This window comes from Denticeps clupeoides, chromosome 5, assembly GCF_900700375.1.
Source record: "Denticeps clupeoides chromosome 5, fDenClu1.1, whole genome shotgun sequence".
Taxonomy (NCBI): domain Eukaryota; kingdom Metazoa; phylum Chordata; class Actinopteri; order Clupeiformes; family Denticipitidae; genus Denticeps; species Denticeps clupeoides.
This window is the reverse complement of record NC_041711.1, coordinates 4,646,315-4,670,571: the sequence shown is the minus strand read 5'-3', so window position 1 is coordinate 4,670,571 and position 24,257 is coordinate 4,646,315. Positions and strand designations below refer to the sequence as shown.

The window sequence follows — 24,257 nt, the reverse complement described above, 5'->3', positions numbered from 1 at the left end:
ATAGAAGGGAAACAGAAACCGTTGCTGTCAAAATAAAAGTTGCAGGAGAAAAAATAAGCAGCGGCACATTGAAAACTATGAAAATGAACTAAAATTCATTCTGAATAATGGCTTAATACTAGTTTTTGTGTTTAAAATCAAAATGATTCCAGTTTACTAATGTATAAAAGTATGTGTGCGCTTTGACGTAATTTTGTTTTATTTTTTGTGTCTATTTGTTTTAAATATATATGTATATATATTATATATATATATATTTTAAAGACTCCGATACGTGTACGCTAAACATGTTGCATTTACAAATACAAAACTTACAAGCAGAATGTTTTTAACTTTCTAACCCGGAAGTAAATGTGCTGACGAAAAACTTACCCTGGAGCACGTTTCCTAGCGATGTGACGTGAACTCTTGTGTTTTTGCTTTCTATCGAGATTTTCAAGTAAGTATAACATTGCTTTGCCGTTCTAGATTTTAGTACGTGTTATGTAGCCCAGCACTGCAGCATGAGTCGTGTTCTGGGGATCTGTTGGGACCACGTGTGTGTTAAATCATGAGCGTTGCGTTTCAGTGATGTCTGGGGCAAAGCATAGGATGCGCAGTAAGAAGATGAGAAATCAGCCCAGCAATGTGACATTCTCCTCCCCTGGCGGTGAGTGCACCGTGCACCTCAGATCTAATAATTATAGTGATACAGATTTAGGTGTACAAATTTCGTTGCGTTCATTTGTAGGGCCTGGCACTGAGATGAATGGCCAGGGTCGGTCTCAGTCTGACCAGCAAGAGGCTGGTGGCTGGGCCCGAGGTCACCATAAGGGAGGTAATGTGTACAGCCAGGATCTCCCCAAATGTATTACAGGTAAATTCCATTTAACATTGCTAATATGGATATTTTTACCTGTGGCCAGCCCAGCGCCCGTGTCCTGGGATTGGACTGCGGCGGACTTCCTTTGAGACGCCCATCGCGCAATAATTCTAATATTGTAATGTCTGTCCTGTAGCATGCACCTTTGCCAAAGCCAGAGCTGCAGAGGTGAATGCCATGTTAAAGGCTGTCACTAAGACCACAGGCAGCTGCTATGTGTTCGGCGCGCTGCCCAGACACATGAGGCGAAGAGCAATGAGCCACAACGTCAAAAGGCTCCCCAGAAGACTAAGAGATGGAGCAAAGAAAATGGTAAACCTATTTTTTTGTTCAACATATAGGGACATGGGTCATTCCACGTCCACCTCCTGGAATTTTTTTCCAGCCTAATCTGACTTTTAAGTGAGAGCATTCAGACTCTTGACATGGAATGACTCACATGGCTGCTGAAGCAAGAAATGAATAGCAAGCATTGACATGAATAATACTGTGGCATTTTATGCACATCTGAGTCCAGAATCAAATGTTCTAGATGGATAAAAGTCTTAAGGCAGGCCAGAAGGAGAAGAAAGAGCAATCGAAAGCCAAAAGCCGCAAAGCCCGTCGTCGTCACGGCAACATTCTCCTGGAGTTCAACCGGCGGCAGAGGAAGAACATTTGGCTCGAGACTCACATCTGGCATGCCAAGCGTTTTCACATGGTGAAGAAGTGGGGATACTGCCTTGGGGAGCGTCCCACCTACAAGTGCTACCGGGCCAGTTACAGAGCCATGAGCAGCCACTGCCTCATGCAGGTCACTAATACTATACATGCATTCATAATACACTACAGCTCCCTATATACTATACACACATTCATAATACACTTCGTAATTCAGCTCACTATATACTTTACGCACATTTGTAATACAGCTCACTATATACTATACACGCATTCATAATGCACTGCGTACTACAGGTCACTATATACTATACACGCATTCATAATACACTTCATAATACAGGTCACTATATATTACACATGCATTCATAATACACTGCGCACTACAGCTCGCTATATACTATACACGCATTCATAATACACTGTGTTCTACAGGTCACTATATACTATACACTCATTCATAATGCACTGCGTACTACAGGTCACTATATACTATACACGCATTCATAATACACTTCGTAATACAGGTCACTATATATTACACACGCATTCATAATACACTGTGCACTACAGCTCGCTATATACTATACACGCATTCATAATACACTGTGTTCTACAGGTCACTATATACTATACACGCATTCATAATACACTGTGTTCTACAGGTCACTACATACTATACACGCATTCATAATGCACTGCGTACCACAGGTCACTATATACTATACACGCATTCATAATACACTTCGTAATACAGGTCACTATATACTACACACGCATTCATAATACACTGCGCACTACAGCTCGCTATATACTATACACGCATTCATAATACACTGTGTTCTACAGGTCACTATATACTATACACTCATTCATAATGCACTGCGTACCACAGGTCACTATATACTATACACGCATTCATAATACACTTCGTAATACAGGTCACTATATACTACACACGCATTCATAATACACTGCGCACTACAGCTCGCTATATACTATACACGCATTCATAATACACTGTTCTACAGGTCACTATATACTATACACGCATTCATAATACACTGTGTTCTACAGGTCACTACATACTATACACGCATTCATAATGCACTGCGTACAACAGGTCACTATATACTATACACGCATTCATAATACACTTCGTAATACTGGTCACTATATACTACACACGCATTCATAATACACTGCGCACTACAGCTCGCTATATACTATACACGCATTCATAATACACTGTGTTCTACAGGTCACTATATACTATACACGCATTCATAATACACTGTGTTCTACAGGTCACTACATACTATACAAAGTACAAAGTACAAAGTGAAGTGATTGTCACATGTGATACACAGCAGCACAGCACACGATGCACACAGTGAAATTTGTCCTCTGCATTTAACCCATCACCCTGAGTGAGCAGTGGGCAGCCATGACAAGCGCCCGGGGAGCAGTGTGTGGAGACGGTGCTTTGCTCAGTGGCACCTCAGTGGCACCTTGGCGGATCGGGAATCGAACCTGCAACCTTCTGATTACAGGACCGCTTCCTTAACCGCTAGGCCACCACTGCATTCATAATGCACTGCGTACCACAGGTCACTATATACTATACACGCATTCATAATGCACTGCGTACCACAGGTCACTATATACTATACACGCATTCATAATACACTGTGTTCTACAGGTCACTATATACTACACACGCATTCATAATACACTGCGCACTACAGCTCGCTATATACTATACACGCATTCATAATACACTGTTCTACAGGTCACTATATACTATACACGCATTCATAATACACTGTGTTCTACAGGTCACTACATACTATACACGCATTCATAATGCACTGCGTACCACAGGTCACTATATACTATACACGCATTCATAATACACTTCGTAATACAGGTCACTATATACTACACACGCATTCATAATACACTGCGCACTACAGCTCGCTATATACTATACACGCATTCATAATACACTGTTCTACAGGTCACTATATACTATACACGCATTCATAGGCTACTACGGGGTGGTAGTAGCCTAGTGGGTACTACCTTTGTGTCTGAGCAAGACACTTAACCCTAAAATAGCTCCAGGGAGACTGTCCCTGTAACTACTGATTGTGAGTCGCTCTGGATAAGGGCGTCTGATAAATACCTTAAATGTAAATGTAAATAATACACTTCATAATGCAGCTCACTATGTACTATACACACATTCATAATACACGTGTTCATTATACACTGCATACTACAGGTCACTATATACACTATATACTATATATGGTTTTGAATTGTGTTTAGCATTTCAGCACTTAGTAGCTCTTTAAATGAGGCTGATCTAGTGATCCAGATAAAAAATGTCCACTAAACAATTAATATCAGGAATGTACATTGTTTCCTATGGCTTTATTTTGCAGATTTGCCTAAGATTAGTTTTCTTGTGTTTAACAGGACCTGTCATACCTCTGCTGTGTCGAACTGCAGGGTCAGGAGGAGCAGCTCCTTAGCGCCCTCTCCAGACTCACTAGCAAAGATGCAGGTGATCAGATGAAAATGTATGCCTTGTTAAATGCATTATTATTATTATTATTATTTTTATTCTTAACAAATGTATTTCTTTTTCTGTCTTTATGCTTGTCAGGACCCACGTTTGCAGCAGTCCAGTGTCTCTCTGGCAGGCGGCAGGGCAGTGTGGTTCTGTACCGAGCAAATATGTACCCTGCCCAGCCCCTGGGATCTGTGCTTTTTTTATGGAGACCCCGTATTGAGGGCTGCACTCGCAGACAACTCTGGATATGGGCCCATCCCACCCTGAAGCAGGTGTGCGTCACCGACGCCTCCTGTTATTTATCCCCCTGCCTGCATGTTGACTGCTGACCTGCTTCTTGTATTTTTCAGGACCTTCTTCCTGAACTGAGAGTTGTGTGTCGCTGTTCGGAGGCTGTACTTTGCTCTCCCTCACTGGAGCTGCCTGTACCTGAACCCGTTTCTGCACCTGAGTTACCTGAGTCCCATGACCAAGAGCAGATGTCTGTCAGAAAGAGGAAACGGGGAGAGGGGCACACAGGAAACCAGCCGGCGAAGAAGTTACTTGGGGATTGCACTCAATCTCCCTCAACTCCTCTTACATGGAAGTCAGATTTGACTGGCATTGTGATAAAGTCAGTATACAAATATATTAATACATTTCTGTATGATTCTTTTTCAGATCTTAGTTATGCTTTTTAATAATAATTATATATCTTTTACTTCTGTAGCGATATTACTATGGAGATTGTGCGCTACCGGCTCATCGGCCCCCTCTCCCACTCTGTCCTGTCTGAAACCTTGTCACCGGCCCCAGACTGTGAAGTAAAATATTTTTTTCTAATCATAAATGGAATTAATTCTGCAGTAGTTCTGGCGAAGATAATTGTGTTTGTTTATTTTTAGATGAAAAGTATTTTAGATGAAAAGCCTTCATCATCCTGGTGGCCGGGGTACATGGGGGTTGACAGTAACATGTCGCTACACAGACAACAAGCTGACCTCTTCCAGCTGCTGAAAGGTGTGTGTGTGTGTGTGTGTTTTTGTGGCCTCTGTCTTGTCTTGTTCTCAAAGTTATTTGGTCTCAGTCTTGTCTCGATGAGATGAGAAAACAGTATTTACATTTACATTTACAGCATTTACCAGATGCCCTTATCCAGAGCGACTTACAATCAGTAGTTTCAGGGGACAGTCCCCCTGGAGCAACTTAGGGTTAAGTGTCCTGCTCAGGGACACAATGGTAGTAAGTGGGATTTGAACCCGGGTCTTCTGGTTCACATGCGAGTGTGTTACCCACAAGGCTACTACCACCCTATTTCTCAGTATTTTTGCCACAATTCAAATGCAACCAGTCAGATGCTTCTACGTTAAACACGTTACAATATACACATTTTCATAGTGGACACTGTCAGCATGTCACAGTCCACACACATCAGTGAAGTCGACAAAGAAATGTCAGCGACATCACAGGCATTGGCATGCACACAGTTTTCTAATGCTCGCTTACACCTGGCTGCATGCCGATTTTGTGGAACCACCATGACACCAGGCATCTGGAGAGAAAGCACCATGAAAACTAATATAACTAATTACAAGATCATTGACCAGCTCTATGTTTCTTGCCATTAAACTATGATGATTTAGTTTTAGTTGTGAAACACTGCAGCACAGCACATGGTGACACAACGAAATGTGTCCTGTGTATTTAACCATCACCTTTAGTGAGCATAAGTGAAAGGTGCCCAGGGAGCAGTGTGTGGTACCTTGATCACTGGCACCTTGGCGGTTTGGGATATAACAATTTTTCTTTTTTGGTTTAGTTTAGACAATTATTCAATATTTAATATTATATTATTTCTTTTTTGCTTTCAGGCCATTTTCTCTGCACTTTGTGAATATCCATCTATAACCATGCATTTTCCACAGACCTTGTAATTGTTTCTGGATGATGTCATTAACACGACCAAAGTCTGTGTACTCCTTCTGTTGGCTAAGCTTGTTATCTTTTAGCATGCACAGAAAATTAGTCCTCTCCATGATGAGTTTTTAGAGATATAAATACATTTTATTTATTTATACTGCAGCACAGCACACGATGACACAACAAAATGTGTCCTTTGCTTTTAACCATTACCCTTGGTGAGCAGTGGGCAGCAATGACAGGCACCTGGGGAGCAGTGTGTGGGGACGGTGCTTTGCTCAGTGACACCTTTGCGGATCAGGATTTGAACCGGCAACCTTCTGATTACGGGGTCTGCTGCCTTACCCGCTAGGCCACCACTGCCCCTAATGGATAGGGGCATTTAAGTCACTAACTGTATATTGGTGAACCAGCACAGTTACTAATACTAATATTACTAATATTTATTTGACTAATTCACTAGAGGAAAAATTTATTTTTGAGTGTTAGTGAGAGCCAAATGTCCATTGTCGTTACATAGCCATATTCATATCTGAGTAATCTGATGTCAATTCTAGCCCTTGTCTGTTTTCGGTTTTGATCTTGGACTTTGTCTTGGTCGGTCTTGGTCTCATTTTAGGCTGTCTTGGTCTCGGTCTTGGTACCCTTCAGTCTGGGGAATGTCTTGGTCTCGGTTTAGGTGGTCTTGACTACAACACATGTGTGTGTGTGTGAGAGAGAGAGAGAGAGAGTTGTCTGTGTGTCCTGTCATTGTAATATGAGGGTGTGAAGTGACTGATTTACCGTGTTTGAATGTTCATGTGCTTTGTAGGCGTCTACTCCACCACTGAGATCCCTGCTGGAACAGTCCTGGGTCTCACTGTAGACGACCCCAGGCTTACTTTACCCAGCAAGAGGCGCAGGGCCACCCCTGACCTCCAGCAGGCCGCAGGTATGGTTTCAGCAAAAATTTACATTCAAGGCATTTATCAGGCTCCCTTATCCAGAGGACAGTCCCCCTGGAGACAATCAGGGTTAACTGTTTTGCTCAGGGACATAATGGTAGTAAGTGGGGTTTGAACCTGTGGCTTTGTGGTCTTCTGGTTTCTGGGTGAGTGTGTTACACACTGCACTTATATTACCATCCTATTTCTTTAAATTAGAAATAATAATGTAATTATCATGATGTGAAAGGGTTATTGCATGTGAAACAGCTGCATAGCTGCTCTGGTTCTAATGCGGATCTGACTGCATGCTGTGTGTCCCAGCTCTGTGCTCTCTGGGAGCCTCTGCTTTGCCATGCAGATGAACCAGGTTCGAATCCTGGCAGGGCCCTTCCTCACACATGCTCAGATCACGCCCTTGCATACACACACACATGCACATAAACATAATGCATTGTATAATGCAGCTAAAGCTGTTTCAAATGTAATATGATGTCAGTTGGTCCAGACCAGATTAAAAGTAGGTTTGGACTAGGGATGTTAAAAGTAATCATATAATAGAATCGCATCAGTGTTATGCAGAACACAATCAATTTTATCATAATGACGTTGCTTGGTGTGTTTCTGGCGGCGGCATAAAAATTCTTGCTAAAAACTATTCGCTGTAGTGACCGTGGTAGCCTGATCTGAATACCACGCTGCTCCGGGTAGGAGTTTAACGCTGCGTGGCGCTCAGCGGCCTTTTTTCTCGCACTGCGGTCAAAGTTGACATTTATTTAACTAGCAGGCTAGTGTTCTTTCTGCCACTTCGAAACACACATGAACATTTACATTTATGGCATTTATCAGACGCTCTTATCCAGAGCGACTTACAATCAGTAGTGACAGGGACAGTCCCCCTGGAGCAACTTAGGGTTAAGTGTCTTGCTCAGGGACACAATGGTAGTAAGTGGGATTTGAACCTGTGACTGTAGTCTTCTGGTTCATAGGCAAGTGTGTTACCCACTAGGCTACTACCATCCCATGAAGCACGAGTGGAGGACTTATCAGTCTCTGAGTGTCCAAAGATCTACAACACAAGGAGTTTATCGGACTGTAAGCGGCTTTAGATTTTTCTCCAATGTTCAGTCTGCGCTCACCTGACTGCTTTGCTGGATAGTGACATGCTACTGCGTTGGGCTGGCTTAAAAGTTCAAAAGGCTCCCCAGTATTTTTATAACACGCCTCCGACTGAGAAAGTTCAGAGTCTCTTCCCTCCATATGCGCACCCCTCTGTTGTCCCCGTAATTGTTGGATTATGGGATGTTGAATCAGGTTTTTGTACACAAATATGAAGGGCTAGAACATTACAACAGTCTAAGCTGGGGTTTTTCTGTTTCTAATAAAATTGCATGTAAAGGAATTTAAAGACCCCCCCCCCAGCCTACCAAGGCCCTTGAGAGGCTGGTTTGGGCGTGGTGTTGGGGGTGGGTGATGCAGAGCCGTGCCCTTTGTGCTTGTGTGTTGTAGGGGTGGATGAGGAGAGACTGAGGGAGCTCACCCTGCGAGGGGTTCCAGAAGGCCTCTGCCAGAGCGCCCTGTGGGAGCGCGCAGTGAGGGATAACGTCACCCACAACAAAATATCTGAGCAGGTCATGCCGTTCTCATTGAGGTTTTATTGAATCTTTCAAGTCTTCACCTGAAAATATGAACACGTTTCCAGTTTCTGATTTGAAAAATGTTATTTTTGCTGTTCCCGTGTCCCACAGGAGCTGAACAGGATGAGGAGTTCCCTGCTGGTGCCAGGCTCCAGGCTCCACCCGACGCCTCTGGAGGGCAGGGTGCCCATCCTGCTCGTCCACCAGTCTGGGAAACGGGTGGGCCATGAGATGGCCTCCTGGGGGGCTGGCTGGGACCTGCTGCTGCCTAAAGGCTGGGGAATGGCCTTCTGGGTGCCCCTGGTGTGTCCCCCACTGCATCATTGCAAATGGCATTTGCCACACAGAGACGTTAACTTCATTTACATGTCATATTTCCTGATGTAGTGTTATGTCTCTTTTTTTGTGTAATGATTTAAAATGCTTTATTACTTGATATTAATGGTCCTGAATTATCACAACTCTAGTCTTTTAGATTTGATAGCAAAGCACCGTCCCCACACACTGCTCACCAAGGGTGATTGAAATGCAGAGAAGCAATTTCCTTCGGGATTTATAAAGTATAACAAAAAAAATACCACCTCATTTAAATAAGAAGCACCTCCTAATATTTTTGTGGATTTTGTGCTCAAGGTGTACAGAGGAGTTCGGATTGGTGGCCTTCGCATGGCACAAAAACACTCCCAGCATATGGGCGTGCCCCACTTTCCCCACGATTTCCCAGACTGCCCTGCAGGCACCAGGTTCCAGGAGGAGCAGGAGGCGGAGTTGAGGGCGAGCTTTACCAGGTGCTGCCACAGAGGGAACCCGACTCTTTCATCCATGTAGTCCTGCCTGGCTTAGTGTGTTATCCTCTCCCCATGCAATCCTACTTATCATATAATAACCTTTCTTCAGTTGAATTAGTGTGACTTTATGTATCTGCCACTCATTGTAATAACTGGGTAGGGTGCGCTGGCGTTACCAGCCACTCACCTCTCTGCCTTTTACTACAGCGTGCATAAGCTGCTGAGCGGCAGCGCTTTCATGAGATTGATATTTTGCCCTCCCTGTAGGCGTCCGCCTGCTAAGAGAGCCAATTATATAAAACATGGCTGCCTGACACCGTTCCGTTGCCCATGGCAACAGCTGACAGAAGAGTGGGAGATGATTGTTAGGGAAGGCAGCAGCGACCTGGAGCAGGCGGACGGAGTGACCTTACATTCGCCACCACCGCCGCCGAGGGACTTTACTGTGCTGAGGTAGGGGTCCTCAGCCATTTACCATCTTTCTAGCGTTAATGAAGAATTACCGGTTTACAGATTATTGCTAATCAGAAATAACACAACCATTGCAGTCTGATACTTTCCCATCGGCACTGTAATAATAATAACCAGACCATAGCTTCCTTAGCTGTTTTTTTTTTTTTTTTTTTTTTTTAAATATGCTGCATTTGAAATATGTCTAATGGGGACAATATGATCAGGGTTGTGTGATGTGATTTTTTTTTTTTGTAAGATTCTTTCACTTAACTGGGGGTTAACTTAGTCCCCAAAATCCAAGATGGACCTGAAGTTGAATACATTTAAGCAAGTACTTATTATTCCAGTGTGGGGCAGTGGTGGCCTAGCGATTAAGGAAGCGGCCCCGTAATCAGAAGGTTGCCGGTTCGAATAAAGATCCGCCAAGGTGTCCCTGAGGTGCCACTGAGCAAAGCACCGTCCCCACACACTGCTCCCCGGGCGCCTGTCATGGCTGCCCACTGCTCACCAAGGGTGATGGTTAAATACAGAGGACAAATTTCACTGTGTGCTGTGCTGCTGTGTATTGCAAGTGACAATCACTTCACTGAGTACGACAGCTGACTATAAACTCATGACTCTGGTGGTCTCAGAGTGGCCTCAGTGATGTGCGAATTGGTTCTGAAATATTGATACTACAATCCCAATGCTTCCTGTTGAAGGGTCATGAGTGAGGTTTTTTTTCCCTCAACTTCTAGAGACAGTAGAAATAACTACCACAAAAAATCCTCTTCCCTCTCTCATGTGCCTGTGAGTTGCTGAGGTTAATTTTACAGCGTCGCTAATCTTCGCCACAATGTGCTTCTTGTCTCTCCAATTATGGAATAATTGAAGAAAAACATTCAAGCTGTCATTTGAAATTCCTGTCATTGACTAATTAGTATTTTGCTGTGATGACGCCTTGTAAATAAAATTATGCAAGAAATACAACAATATGTAAAAATCCTAGCCTGTAAAAGAAAAAACAATCCTTCCCACATATAACCTCTCAAGCTGCTAACAGCAGAAATCTTCCTTTATGGTCATGTGATGATAGAGGCAATTTTATTTATTTTTTTTTACAAACTGTCAGTATTATACATTTTGTTTTCTTCTTTCTTTGTATTGGATGTATTGAACAGTAGACAGTGATAAATGAATTCTGCTATTTTTTTTTTTTTTTATTGAAACCTTGGTATTTTTTTTTTTAACCAGGAACTGGAAGGCCATGAGGCAGCTTTCCATCTGGTGTAGGCCAACTACATCTAAAGGTCAAAGGTCTCTGCACACCCCCAGGTCTGAGCCTCTCTGCTGTGCCTCTGTGGCATCTCTGTGGGACTCGCATAGTCTCAGTTTAGTCTGGGTGCGCCTCACGTTGATGGCGAAGGGCCGACCGGAGCTGCATGCTGCTGTTTGTGTCCCAACAGCAGAGGATCTTTCTCAGCTTAAGAAAGACCCCCACTACACTGGGCCTCAGGAGCCGCTGCACAAAGACCACTTCAAGGAGCAGATTAAGAAGAATCGCAAGAATAGGCATAAAACCAAAGCTGCACACAAGGCGAAAGAGTCAGGCTCTGCCCCCGGTCTCACCACTGCCGGATTTGACACTGACTCAGATCTAAAGAAGAATATTGACACAAGCTCCACCCCTAAAGATGCCACGTCCCACCCTGTCCTCGCATCAACACAGGGGTCTTCTAGTTCTCCTCCAGCTCCTGCTGAAAAGCTCCTGCACGGCCTCTGGCCTGACCCCCTGCCCAGTGTGACCTCTCACTGCTCACGTGTGACCCTGGGCTGGGCCACGCAGGGGGATTTCTCCCTGTCCGCTGGCTGTGGAGAGGCTCTGGGATTCGTCAGCGTGACAGGCCTAGTGCACACAATGCTAAAGCAGCCCGCTGAGCAGCGTGGCCTGGTTCTGCTCCGGAACCCTTCGTCACTTCAGTACCGCTTTGCTAAAATTAATGTTGAGGTGTGAGGCCACACCAACAGCTAATGACTTGCATGGGCAGCACCGATGAATTGTTTCGTCAAAGTTTCACAGTAAGGTTTTGTGGGCTGTTCAGAATTGTTTGCATGGCAGTAAGCCCATTTTTTTTGTTATGGAAGATGCCTAAAAAGATATAAAAAAGGTTTGGCTTCACTCCCATGTTTCATGATGGTGATGCTACATTTCACTTCACAGTACAGAGGTGTCTGTCAGGGGATTGGTGTCAACTTGAGAAACTGGTCCATGAGACCCATGTCTGCTTCTGCCTCATCTGGTTTGACCTGATTGTTCTGGTTGACCTTCCTGAAAAAAAAATCATTTTACCTTAGCTCTCATCAGAAAATCTTTTTTTTTTCTTTTCATGATTGCAAACCATATGCATAGGGATTCAAGGTGTGTAAATTATAATTCTTCATTTTGTTGGTTTGTGCTTTAGTTTGTTGATCCATAGATTGGAAATGCATATAAACATGTTGATGGCCTTGTTATTTTGTCATTTATGGTAAAAATGCCAATAAATTTCCTTTTAGGCCACAAGATTGGACTACTTAATTCTGCTTTATATTTATGGCTCTTTACGGTATAGCCTACCATCCTTAGACTTTTTTTAAAAAAAAAAAAAGTTTTTTACAAGTTGAGAAATACAGGCTCTCCGAAGATCACATCTGAATTTCACTTCTCTCTGCCCGGATGCTGACTTTGTCACATAAATCCAGCATGTGCTGTAAAAATCCATAACCCTGCTGGAATGCGTGCATCATCCCACAGAGCCGAACTTGGCTCTTCAGTTTTGTGTGGTAAGATGTTGTAGCTCTTGACTTTGGCTTTGATGCGTGAACCAACATTGGTTCTGACTTGTTGACATCGTCTTGGCTTTACTACGTGTGTCACTGGACGGCCCTCGTGAACTTCCGATGTTATTGTTGTTTGCTGTTCGTTTAGTTGCCATGAGAAACTGTCATTTCCATTATTGCTGCTTGAGAAGCGTGCTCGATGCTTGTGTGATAACCAGTGACATCTGTGAAGCAAGTGACTCCCTATTTGCAGTTAAATGCGCAAATCTGTTCACGTGCATCAGGCCTCCATCAGGGGGCAGTGGCTGTTAACCAATACCCTGGGTTCCTGCCTGAATGGTGCGTCATTCACACATTGTAGAACTTCATATGGTCATTTATTAAATATTAGCAACATGAGATCGGAAAGTCTGTTTACCCTGAATATTTAAACAGTTCATTTTCACACACAACCTCACCCGGGTGGTTAGTGTTAACAAACTGAATTAGGTCCTCTTATCCTGAGCATTGAGAATTCAGGACGTCCTTTTACACCAGAACCTGTGCATCTATCATTCTGCCTGTTCTGTTTTTTTTTTTTTTTTTTTAGAACTACACCCCAGCTTCAGTTCCACATGTGCGCATGCTGCTCAGCCTTTTATGATTCCTCTGTCCCCGTCCCGCTGTTGCACATCAGCTTGGCTGCCAGGGACCCGTATGGGCTGCTCTTGGCTTCAGGCTGGACCTTATCTGTGCATCTTTTCCCTGCCGAGACAGAAGAGGCAGCATTACGGGGCCAGGTCCTTCCCTTCGATAGGAGTCCAGCCAGCGTTCGCTGGATATTGATTCTGCTGACCAGCACCTAGTTGCTTTTTAAGTGCAGACATGATGAGAAGCTCTGCTTTTTCCCAACACCGTATGAGTAAACAGATTTGAATGAACTATCTCAGTTGCCTGCTTCTCATGGCAATGAAAACTGATGATTGAAAAGCATGTAATGACCTGATTACCTCAATCAGAAAAGGTCTAGTCAAGAAAGTCATGTTACAAGAAGGACGTTCCCACCTGGGATTTGGCCCATGGATATAAAAACACGATCCATCTTGATCTTCGGTCTGGTTCTTGCGATCAGAAACACTCCAACAAAAGACAGGAGACACCTGAAAATGTTTTTTGGGTAACACAATCAGGTCACAACAATAATGCTAATAATAAAAATAATAATTATACGTTCTTTACAGCCACACTCTCCTCAACGTTGCACCTACCCTATGACGAAGAAGAAGATGTGTATTGGAGATACCCCAAAGAATTCTTGATAAAATAAAATTCCTACAGGCAGAGAGCAGACTTAATTATCATCCTTTATCATCACACCGTCCAACTTCACTAATGAGGTTTTAATTGAAAAGGGAAAAGCTTTAGACCACCACTTCTCTACATAGAGGACCTAAATTTAACATGAGATCGGGTCCAACTTTTGCTTTTGTTCTATGCACAGATGTATGTACCTGCCAAAATTGCACTGGCAGTGAAGAACACGTAGTTGATTGGGACGACCTCTGTGGCGTCAAACATTTTCATGGCTTGATTGAGAAACCTGTGGGAAAAGAATTCCACTCAGAACGTCCATGAAAACATTTCTATGGCAGCCATTCCATATCTGTTAAAAGGTTCGAGATCCCCTGCTGTGGACTTAACCATCTTATTTCATCCCGTTTTGGCATTTTTTAATTGTGACTATATATATATTTTTTTTTATTTGAACCATTTCACTTTTGATTCATTTGGATTCAAATGTGATCAGTAGTTCATTGAATTAGTTATACTGAACAGACACAAACCCATTAATACAAGTGAAAAAGAGATGTTATAAAGGGCAAAATATTTAATTTAAGAAAAAAACGGCAATGAAAAATGTCTTTTTCTGTCAATTTATGATTTTCATCAAAAAAATTAAACTCCTTGCAAGTCATTGCCCCACATTATGGAAGAACAAAAACTCACTTGATCTGAAAAGCACAGGAGGCCACCATCACTGCAAACATGACATAAAATATGGGGTACGTGAGCTGGAGGTAGTTTCCGAGGATGGACTCTGTGATCATGCCTGACACGGCCTTGACCGAGATCACAGTCACAGAAGCTGTAAGAGCAGATTTCACAATTTAAAGCCTCGTATCCCATAGTGCTGTGTACCTTCAGCAACACTTCTTTCATATAATCTGACAGCACTGACATCCTTTACACCAGCACCTCCATCACACTCACAATCTGACGGGCTATGAAATTACCATTTCTAAAAATGCATCAGAGGAAACATTTGGAAAGTTATTGGCAAATTCATCTTTCATATCAACTTTCACGCGTTTGGTGGAATTATCCAGGCTGTCTCTTTCTACAGCACTCACAAGCTTCACGATTCTGACTCCTGGTTGTTCTTACCAAGCAGAGCCACCAGCAGCATCACGATAACAATGTGCTTCATGTTCCGACACTTGTACAGGTAAAGCAGGATGCAAAACACGACCACCTCCACAAGCTGTGATGGGGAGAACAAGAAAGCAGTGCGTTATCGGCAGTGTGTGGGGTTTTTTTTTAACTCCCATTCAGGGAGGTCTTCCGAACCGCATTCAGAAGTGATCGCCATTGATGAACATGGCCCTCAGACCGGTCCAGACTGGCCACTTCACAGCAGAACGACAAATACACTGCAGAATCCAAAAAGCAACGTTCACTAAATGACAGCCTGCTTTTATTACAAATGTTTAATGGGTGCTTTTAAACTGTGTACCCATTATAGCTCCAAATTCACCCAATACTACCAGCCTTTTAGTGCGTTTGTTCTACCAAAGTGCCATTAAGAGTGTGCAGAGAGTGGTACGCTTTGGTAACTCGTAACTCTCCCTTACGTAATATTTTTTGTCTCCATGAGTCCTCAAAGCATTGTAGCACTCTGATCCCAGAGGAAACAGATTTGCTGCTCTTATATAAATATCTAGTGTCCATAATGAAGAGATGCTCGGTAAAAGCATGCTGGTCAATGCACGCTGGTGCACCAGGAATGAATGATAAAGAAGAAATGAAATATTACTTGCATGTTCTCTGTGGGATTGCACACAAGATGGCAACTATGTGAATATCAGTGTCCCAGAATGCATTTGTGTTCACACTGCTTAAATACACTGCCATTCATTTGGAAATGTCCTTGTTTTCCAAGAAAAAAAGAGCTGAATATAGAAAATATTTCTAAATGGATAACAAATAGCTAAGATCACAAAAGTATTTTTTTTCTAATAGTCAAGTAGTGAACATTCCATTGAGATTCCGGACAAATAAAGTTCCTCTCAATATGTACAGTGCATCATGAAAGTATTCATTGCGCATCACTTTTTCCACATTTTATGATACAGCAATATTTCAAAGTGGATTAAATGCATATTTTCCCTCGGAATTCTACACACAAAACCCCATACTGACAACATAAAAAAAAGGTTTTCTCGATGTTTCGGCTAATTTATCAAAAAGAAAAAAATGGAGATATCTCATGTACATAAGTATTCACACCCTTTGTTCAATCCTTTGTGATGCACCTTTGGCAGCAGTCTTTTGGAATATGATGCCTCAAGTTGGGCACACCCACTCCTCTTTGCAGCACCTCTGAAGATCCATCAGGTTGGATAGGAAGCGTCGGTGCATCCATTTTAAGACGTTCACAGAGTAGTTTTTCATCCAGGATGTCCAGGATGTACGTCGCTGCAGTCATCTTTCCCTCTATCCTGACCTGTCTCCCTGTTCCTGCAGCTGAAAAACATCCCACAACATGATGCTGCCACCACCATGCTTCACTGTAGGGATGGTATTGGCCTGGTGATGAGCGGTGCCTGGTTTCAATCTTTGTCTCATCAGACCGGAGAATGTGCCTCTTACTAAGAAGTGGTTTTCGTCTGGTCACTCTACCATATAGGCCTGATTGGTGGATTGCTGCAGAGGTGGTTGTCCTTCTAGAAGGTTCTTCTCTGTCCACAGAGGACCTCTGGAGCGCTGACAGAGTGACCACCAGGTTCTTGGTCACCTCCCTGACTAAGGCCCATCTCCCCAGCTCTAGTCCTGGTGGTTTTGAACTTCTTCCACTACTGATGATGGAGGCCACCGTGCTCATTGAGACCTTAAAAAAAAAACAGGATTTTTTCTGTAACCTTCCCCAGATCTGTGCCTTGAGACAATCCTGTCTCGGAGGGCTACAGACAAATCCTTCATGGAATTGTCTGTCTCAAGGATGATCAGAGGAAACAGGAGGCACCTGAGCAAAAGGCAAAGGTTATGAATGCTTATGTACATGTGTTTTTTCAGTTTTTTATTTTTAATACCAAAACCATGGTCATTATGGTATATTTAGTGTAGGTTTTGGAATAAAATTTTATAATATAATATGAAAAAAGTGATGCGCTGTGAATACTTTCCAGATGCACTGTGTGTGGACTTCCAGCTACCAAAGTCATTTACAACATGAACATAGTCTGATCAATTCATGCTTTTTCTTTATTTGGACAAAGCTGAGGATATTTCTAAATGACCCTGATCGTTTGTCGCGGCTGTAGCCCAGATCCTCCAACTGTGTCCTGAGGGACTGGACCTTCTGTCCACTCCTGCACTCAAGGGCTTTCCCCTTTTTTTGCAGGGACTGAGCAAAGTCTGACTTCTACCTGCTAATGCAACTGGGTCCCCGGGCAACACAACTAATGAGTGGATACTCCAATTTGAATGTTCACGTTTGCATGCATGGCCTTGTTTTAAATAAGTAGGTCACATCTGCGCTGGTGCAGGTAAGAGAGGTCACGCCGCGTAGCTTTAGTGACAACTTGAAACGCTTCTTCGTTTTAATATCCTAGACTCACAAGGTAGGCGAGGAACTCCCAGTTGGTCAAAGATCTCTCCACCATGTTGGCAGTGACGTGTGGAGCAAAATGAGGAGCAAAGGTCACCAGAAGGAACGTCCCTGTGACCGCAAGTGCGCCACCTGCAGGTCATAAAAAAGAGCATCAGGCACATGCGCATTATCTGAAGGAGACGAAGATAGAAACTCACCAAGCAGATCAGAGGCCCGCAGCGATTCTTTGAGGAACACCACAGATATGATGCCACTAGCTGAAAGAGGGCAAACACACAGCGAGATAACGGCAGTGAAACAGTGGGATCTGCTTTACTTGACATTTCCCCGGTAGGCAAAATGTGGCAGATTGGATTTCATGTTAGCAAAGCGCGCCTGGCACAAATTCTTACTTTGGTGATATCATACCAAAACACATTACAGCAAAACCATTAAATTCAATGTAGTTATTACAGTCAATGCCATTCTGTACATAAGACATAAATTAGTATTAGCCAGTGAAATATATAACAAGCAGTAATTGATGCAATTTGAATTAACAAATGCAATCTACCTAAAATGGCAAAAAAAAGTCACATTCAATTTAGCCAGGATTATTCTTAATGATGGGTGGAAGATGGGTGGTCTCATCTAACAGAGTTAGATAAAAAAAAAAAAACTGTCATCGATGATAATGACAATGCACGTTGTAATTTGCTCTGGATAAAATGCCATAAATGTAAATATAATGATCATGCACTAATCACACACAGGAGAAATCATGGAATCTACAAATTAGTCAATTTAAGTGAACACATGTCTCAGCGGCAACTATCATGGCTTCTACATTTCTTGAAATTCCACTCCTGACTCCTAAACATCTTGCCATGTGAGTGCTAGCACATTAACATCCTCAGGGATGGTTTATTATGTCTGTTGATGGAGCAAAATCTGCCGTCATTAAAGAAATATCTTATTAGCAGACGGAGACCCGGCTCAGAGAATCGTCTCTCTGCTTTGGAACGGCTACAGTCTTTGGAAGAACGTAACCATGGCAACCACACATAAAGCACGATTCACCGCTGCAGTTAATACTGGGTCACTTGGGGAGCGTCAGTGGCAGCAAGAATGTCTTTACCCAACGGGAATAATAAAACTCAGGGTCTGTTGGAGAACTTTTTGTGGATTTGAGTGGCGTCTATGCGTGCAGTCCAGTCTTGCAGTAGGTAGCTGCTGCCCAACACAACTGATGATTAGTGTGCTGATGAATTTGATTCCACTGATTCTTGCTGTGATGAAAAATTTGCTGTGACATTATTACAAAAATGTATTTAAGGTCCTCTATAAAATCAACCTGCTAGTCTGTCTCAGTCAATCAGGCAACCTGTGGAGCTGCATCCATCAAGAAAGAAAAGTTAAGGCACTGCTCACCATAATGATTTTTATGAACTCCCCCAGCATTTCTCAAATGGCTGAAATAAAAAAAAGTTTTGGGAAAGAAGAAAAAGCTATTTCACTGGCATGAACAATATCTGACACTGCATGATCCCTTTTGTGAAATGTTATTTTTCCCCCCGTGGACCTTTATAGCAGATTAACCCTGATGTACATCAAATGAGACTCAGATAAAAGGCTCGCTGTCATCATCTCTGATGTCCCCTGTGAGTTGTTTTGGGCTCTTTGAACTTTGTCAGACTGGAGAACACAATGGACATGATGACGCGTAACGAGGAAAACGCCCACATCCATCAGGGCTGACACGCCACCGCCACCCTTTCGGTTATGGAGGCGATTAATAGCTCCGTCTGTGGAAGCTGGCTGTGGCAGCCATGAAACACGACGACTGCGTGTCCAAAAAGACGTGTGCATGTGACCTCGTTGTAGATGGAGAGCTGTAGTTTAGTGCCGGGTGATATGGGGGTAGGGCCACCTCCTTCCCAAGCGGAACGGCAGATCCCTCCACTTCACAGCACACTCGAATTTACACTGCCGTACGGTCCGCAAACCATTGAAGAATAAATAAAAAAACATACACACTTCACAGTTGCATTAGCAGGATAAGAGCTATTTGGAATAATCATATTTGAGGGGAGGGGGGGGGGGGGGATTTGATCAGGAAAGACCTCTTTATCATATTTGGATGAGAGACAGACCTATTACAGCAATGAAGAAGGAGTATCTGTTCATTAATTTTAAGTCTGTAATCACAAACGGTGTTTTTTTATTTTTATCTTGAGAGAAAATAGTGTTTTGTTGACAACTTGCTGGTTATAATTAAGAATTACAGAATGCATGTTGATGAACACCTTTCTGGAAAAATCATTTGCCATTTGTTCTTTTTCCAGCTTTTTTCAGGGGGTTTTATTTGTTTTATATCGCCTGTAATCTGTACATTTTCTCCATTTTCATAAAAACATCCTACATTAATTTCTTCTCTTGCAACATGATTATCTCTGCAGTCTTCCGGAATCTTCTACAAGAAGCTGCTATTCACTTTTTTTTTGGTGTTGGCATTATCACTTCTTCAGCTGACCAAAATTGTAAAGGTGGTACACACATGCATTCAGCCCATTTTATTCTATATTGATTCATTGTACTTGTGAATGTTTAGATAATTAAAATGAATTATGTTTAGGTTTTTAGCATTATTGGGTTCCAACAATCCAGACACGAGCCATCATCAAATATTGCATATATTGCGTATATTTCTGTGGCACCAGTGCTTCATTCTGCTTTCTTATTGGTTTATTGGGCTGTTGGAAGTCAGGAAATGGGCGGGGCTTACCAATGACAGAGACACAGCCCAGTGGCGCTATGAGGGAGGCTGGGGCAAAGCCATAGGCAGCAAAGTTTCCCAGCTCTCCCAGTCCCATGAGAGAGATGCCACACCACCACAGCACACTCTTGTAGTATGGCTTGGTCCCGCGCTGTGACTGGCGTATGTGTGTGTATTTCTGTAAAAATAATATATGTTACTCTCGTTTAATCGTGTGCTTACTGCCACTATGACTGAAATATGTCAATTCAGCTCATCACAAACAGTTCAACCAGTCAGTTGCAGCAAGAGAAAAATATATATAAAAGAAAGCAGGACATTTATTTACCTGAATATTCAGGGAGACGCTGATCAAAATGTTTCCACATATTGCAATGATGATGCCTTGGATGTACGTCTGCACGAGAAGAGGAAAGTAAAGCGTAAACAAGCGTGACACCAACGATCCATCACTTGGTTTCAGGCCTGACAGGCCGTTCTCTTTAACCTGTCATCTCCGTAATTCAGCCCAGCAGGGAAATAAGAGTGACGGTGGCAGTCTGTGGTGGTGTCGCGGGACGGGGTCTGTTATTAGATCTGACACATCTTTCTGCACCCAATCAAAGCCCTCCCACGCCACGTCATGTGACCTTTGCGCAACACTGCTGGAGCAGCCATGGGCACATTAACTCGCCACGGTGAAGGTCTGAGGAAGATGAAACTGCAACAGATTTGATGAGATCATTGCTGAAGCAGATCCAGTTTGGGAATGCATGCATTGTGAATAAAGTAGCCGTAACGTTAAGGAGTTGAGGAGTCTCCTTGCTGTGCATTTTCGACTGGAGTACGATTTGCATTCCGTCCATGTTCTCCACCATTTATACCGGTACCACGCCTCTGTATTACCTGTTGGTAGAAGCATCCGTCCTGCTTTTATTTATTAAGGTACAAATGTTCTTCAGCATTCAGACTTTTTATATTCGAATGCTTTAAAACCTGCACTGATGGATCATGGCAAGCACCATACCAGGATCACTTCACTCCTGACACTCCCTGACCTGCCAGTCATTTTATATACACATATTCAAAGCCACAGCAGGTCATTACGTGGCATCCCGATAAATTTCGCTTCTGTCTGTCTTCTGACCAGGTCTTTCTTTTACAGTGTTTGTGAGTCAAGTCAGCACGAATGGTCTGAGCCACGGTGAACTGGATGGATCAGAAGAAAGCAGACCGTAGTTTGATCTGAACAGTGAGGAAGGAGTACATTTGGGAACGTGTGTGTGGTGTGAAATGCCTCCCACACCACATCACACTTTTGCGTGTCTTGTGCAGCTCAGTTTACTGCTGATTTATGCAAGGGGGCGTTTCATGCATGAGAGACATTTTGGTTTTAGGTGTGAGTGATGGATTTTTGTGTGTATTTATGTCACCATTTTCACTAAATGTAACGTCACATTATGGAAAACGTCCCAAAGAGCAAATCTGTCAATTCTGTTCTATTCCTTGTTAAATTACATATTTTATATTACACCTTACATGGCCTTACAAACTAGTTTTACAGTGAGTCACATTTTTCTTTGCATAATGCCGAAAAACTATCCCATCCTTTTGAGATCATATTTTTGCTAAGTATATTGGACTGGACTGGACTGGCCAAAGTTCAGAATTGGGGCTGCTGGTAATGGCTTGTTATTGTCAGCGGGCAGAGCCGCCTTTCCTCTACAAGGAAAAGAACACAAAAGCTCGAGGCTGGGAGTGTTTCATTTACTCAGGGCCGCCTGGCAAACACTGCCGACTGCACTCCAAATTGCCACTTGCCATTTATATTACATTTCAAATATGAATGTTGGTTTGAACACTTCCCCTTGATGTTTCAGCCTACGATTGGCATAACTAACAAAGTCAAATCTATTAATGAACTCACATGTTATAGCCACCTCAGATATTATACTACGGGAATGTGTGTATTTTAAATTTTAAATGCATGGTAATGATGGTAAGAATCCACGTGAAATAGAAGATTTCCTTTAATCAACATTCACCAAATCTTGTTGAGAATTTTAAAGTGGGTTGAATTATCATAATGATTTTTCCCACGGGTTGTAAAGTGAGCCAGCTTGGTTCATCTGGTGGAGTATTTGATCTGGTTAAAAACCCAGTGCCTGGACGTAAGACACTGATACCTCCATGCTGAGCTGTATCCTCAGGTTCGGCTCACTGGAAGCATCTGCTAAAACTCACGCCGCTCTACTCGCGATCTGCAACAGGAAAAATACGTTTACTATTGCGGGGACATTCACAGCCGGCGCTGCATGACATCATGAAGCAGACAGAAACAAAGCCTTGGGTCAGTGGGCATTACAGACCACCCCTCAGTCTCAGCATCGGCCCTCCTTCTCGCTCTCCCTCCTTCTGTCTTCACAGATATAATTTAGCAAACACACACACTCCTCCACTGACCTTGATACCAACCGTGAAGCTCCCACTGCATAACGTGCCAAAGAGGAAGAAGAGTGACGAAGAGCCACAGCAAAGACAGAGAGAAATGAAGCCTCTTCAGGCGCAATCGCACATTTTTACGGTTCTAAATACTCCCTGTAAAACGACTACTTTCATGCACCCGGCATTTTACCGACACAGAAGAAAACACATCATCATGTCAGCCGCATGACTTCACACTCCTGCCTGGAGTATACGTACAGTACAGCGACGAGAGAGAGCTTCCTCGGAGCTGGACCCTCACAGGCTGTCCCTTTGTGTCTGGGGGACAATGGGAATCTGTGCCCGGGACGGGCCGATTCGAGAACAGGGGCAGTTGTGCCTGGGCGGTTGGGGTGGGGGGGGGTGGCTGGGACTTTTGTGCTGAATAAGACGGAGTCGGTGTTTGTTCTACGCTGCTTACGCTCTGCTTCGTTTCTTGACCCTTCCAAAAGGGCCCAGAAGAAAGAACCTGGCCGAGGGGTGAGCGCTGCCCACATCTCCGGATTCCCCGGATGGCTGCAGTTCAGCAGAACCGCGCCCAGGCAGACAACACTGAGCTCATGCATTATAATCACGGGACAAACGCCACTCAGTATGCAGCCTGCGGCCCTGCCGCTCACCCCCGGCTGCAAAATGGAAATGCAACATGTGGGCAGAATTCATAAAGCCAAAAGCAACCGGCAGCGTGAATTTATTACTTAGAGCTCAAAAATGACAGGGTGAGGCCAAGAATCCCGACAAAACAGCAGGGACTTCCGAACAACTCTCACACACACACACACACACACCTCATTTCACATCATCGCTATGCATGTGGTCATTTTCAGCAAACTCCAGTTTGAATTTAAAACGCCTGGATGGCCCAGACACAGAATTGGCGCTGCGTGCCGATTGGCCGGTCGCTTATTATCGTCACACACTGTCATCACTGTAAAAGACATAAAAGAAGAGGTGAACAGGTCTTTTCCATTTTAAGGTAGTTTGTAAAGCCGCCCGCAGCATTTCAGGAAAGAGACGTTTAATCATTTCAAAAACCACCGTGTAGTATATATTTTTTCATATTTACCCAAGCAAGAAAATAATACAATTGGAAACTGGATTTAATTTGAAAAAAATAAAAATAATAAGAAAACGGAAGTGTGACCACGTGACCAGGAAGTTCCAGGATAATGAACAGAACGTGAAAGTGGGAATAAAGCGGAGCGCGTACCCCGTACGACGTGTCCCGCAGCGCTGCCGGCGGGGACACGTTCTCCCACCGTCCCTCGGAGCTCCAGTTGGACATCATCTCAGCAGGCGCCCGGGCAGATGTTCCTCCTGCGCTCCTCACTTCGGGTCTCTGGTCCCCGCGACCCCGCGCATCCCTCCGTCCAGCTCGCTGCCCAACTTCGGAAACCACTTCTTCACAGCTGCAGCGTGTGTGTGTGTGTGTGTGTGTGTGTGTGTGTGTGTGTGTCGCCAGTCGAGCTGTCACATCTCATGTGTGATGTCAGAGCTGCCGGCCCACTGAAGAACCTCACATTCCCATTCATCTGCTGAGCTTCTGAGCTTCATGAAAACAGCATGA

General features: G+C 43.5%; 2 protein-coding genes across 7 annotated transcripts; one reads left to right on the top strand and one right to left on the bottom strand.

The window, feature by feature from the left end:
- The first annotated feature begins 360 nt into the window (after window positions 1–360).
- Window positions 361–12,345, top strand: pop1 (POP1 homolog, ribonuclease P/MRP subunit). Of its 3 annotated transcripts, XM_028980120.1 has the most exons (16): window positions 361–439; window positions 569–649; window positions 731–856; window positions 999–1,174; window positions 1,395–1,655; window positions 4,007–4,094; window positions 4,197–4,375; window positions 4,454–4,716; window positions 4,813–4,906; window positions 4,988–5,102; window positions 6,814–6,933; window positions 8,435–8,556; window positions 8,674–8,865; window positions 9,196–9,350; window positions 9,618–9,803; window positions 11,037–12,345. In XM_028980120.1, coding segments are annotated over exons 1-16 (2,919 nt in total). In that variant the 5' UTR covers window positions 361–438; the 3' UTR covers window positions 11,797–12,345. The 3 variants fall into 3 exon arrangements, with proteins under 3 accessions (XP_028835953.1, XP_028835952.1, XP_028835954.1); XM_028980119.1 differs by having other exon boundaries at window positions 569–856; XM_028980121.1 differs by lacking the exons at window positions 361–439; window positions 569–649; window positions 731–856 and having other exon boundaries at window positions 1,145–1,174; window positions 1,380–1,655.
- Window positions 12,346–12,960: 615 nt separating this feature from the next.
- Window positions 12,961–24,121, bottom strand: nipal2 (NIPA like domain containing 2). Of its 4 annotated transcripts, none has more exons than XM_028980211.1 (12): window positions 22,910–23,514; window positions 22,393–22,467; window positions 20,556–20,624; window positions 20,237–20,405; window positions 17,670–17,729; window positions 17,480–17,601; window positions 15,027–15,123; window positions 14,589–14,727; window positions 14,093–14,181; window positions 13,850–13,913; window positions 13,647–13,741; window positions 12,961–13,346 (listed from the first exon to the last, which is right to left on the bottom strand). In XM_028980211.1, exons 2-12 carry the CDS (start codon window positions 22,396–22,398, stop codon window positions 13,240–13,242), a joined length of 1,017 nt encoding a protein of 338 aa, XP_028836044.1. In that variant the 5' UTR covers window positions 22,399–22,467; window positions 22,910–23,514; the 3' UTR covers window positions 12,961–13,239. The 4 variants fall into 4 exon arrangements, with proteins under 4 accessions (XP_028836044.1, XP_028836046.1, XP_028836043.1 ...); XM_028980213.1 differs by lacking the exon at window positions 22,910–23,514 and adding an exon at window positions 22,670–22,887; XM_028980210.1 differs by lacking the exons at window positions 22,393–22,467; window positions 22,910–23,514 and adding an exon at window positions 23,901–24,121.
- Window positions 24,122–24,257: the final 136 nt, after the last annotated feature.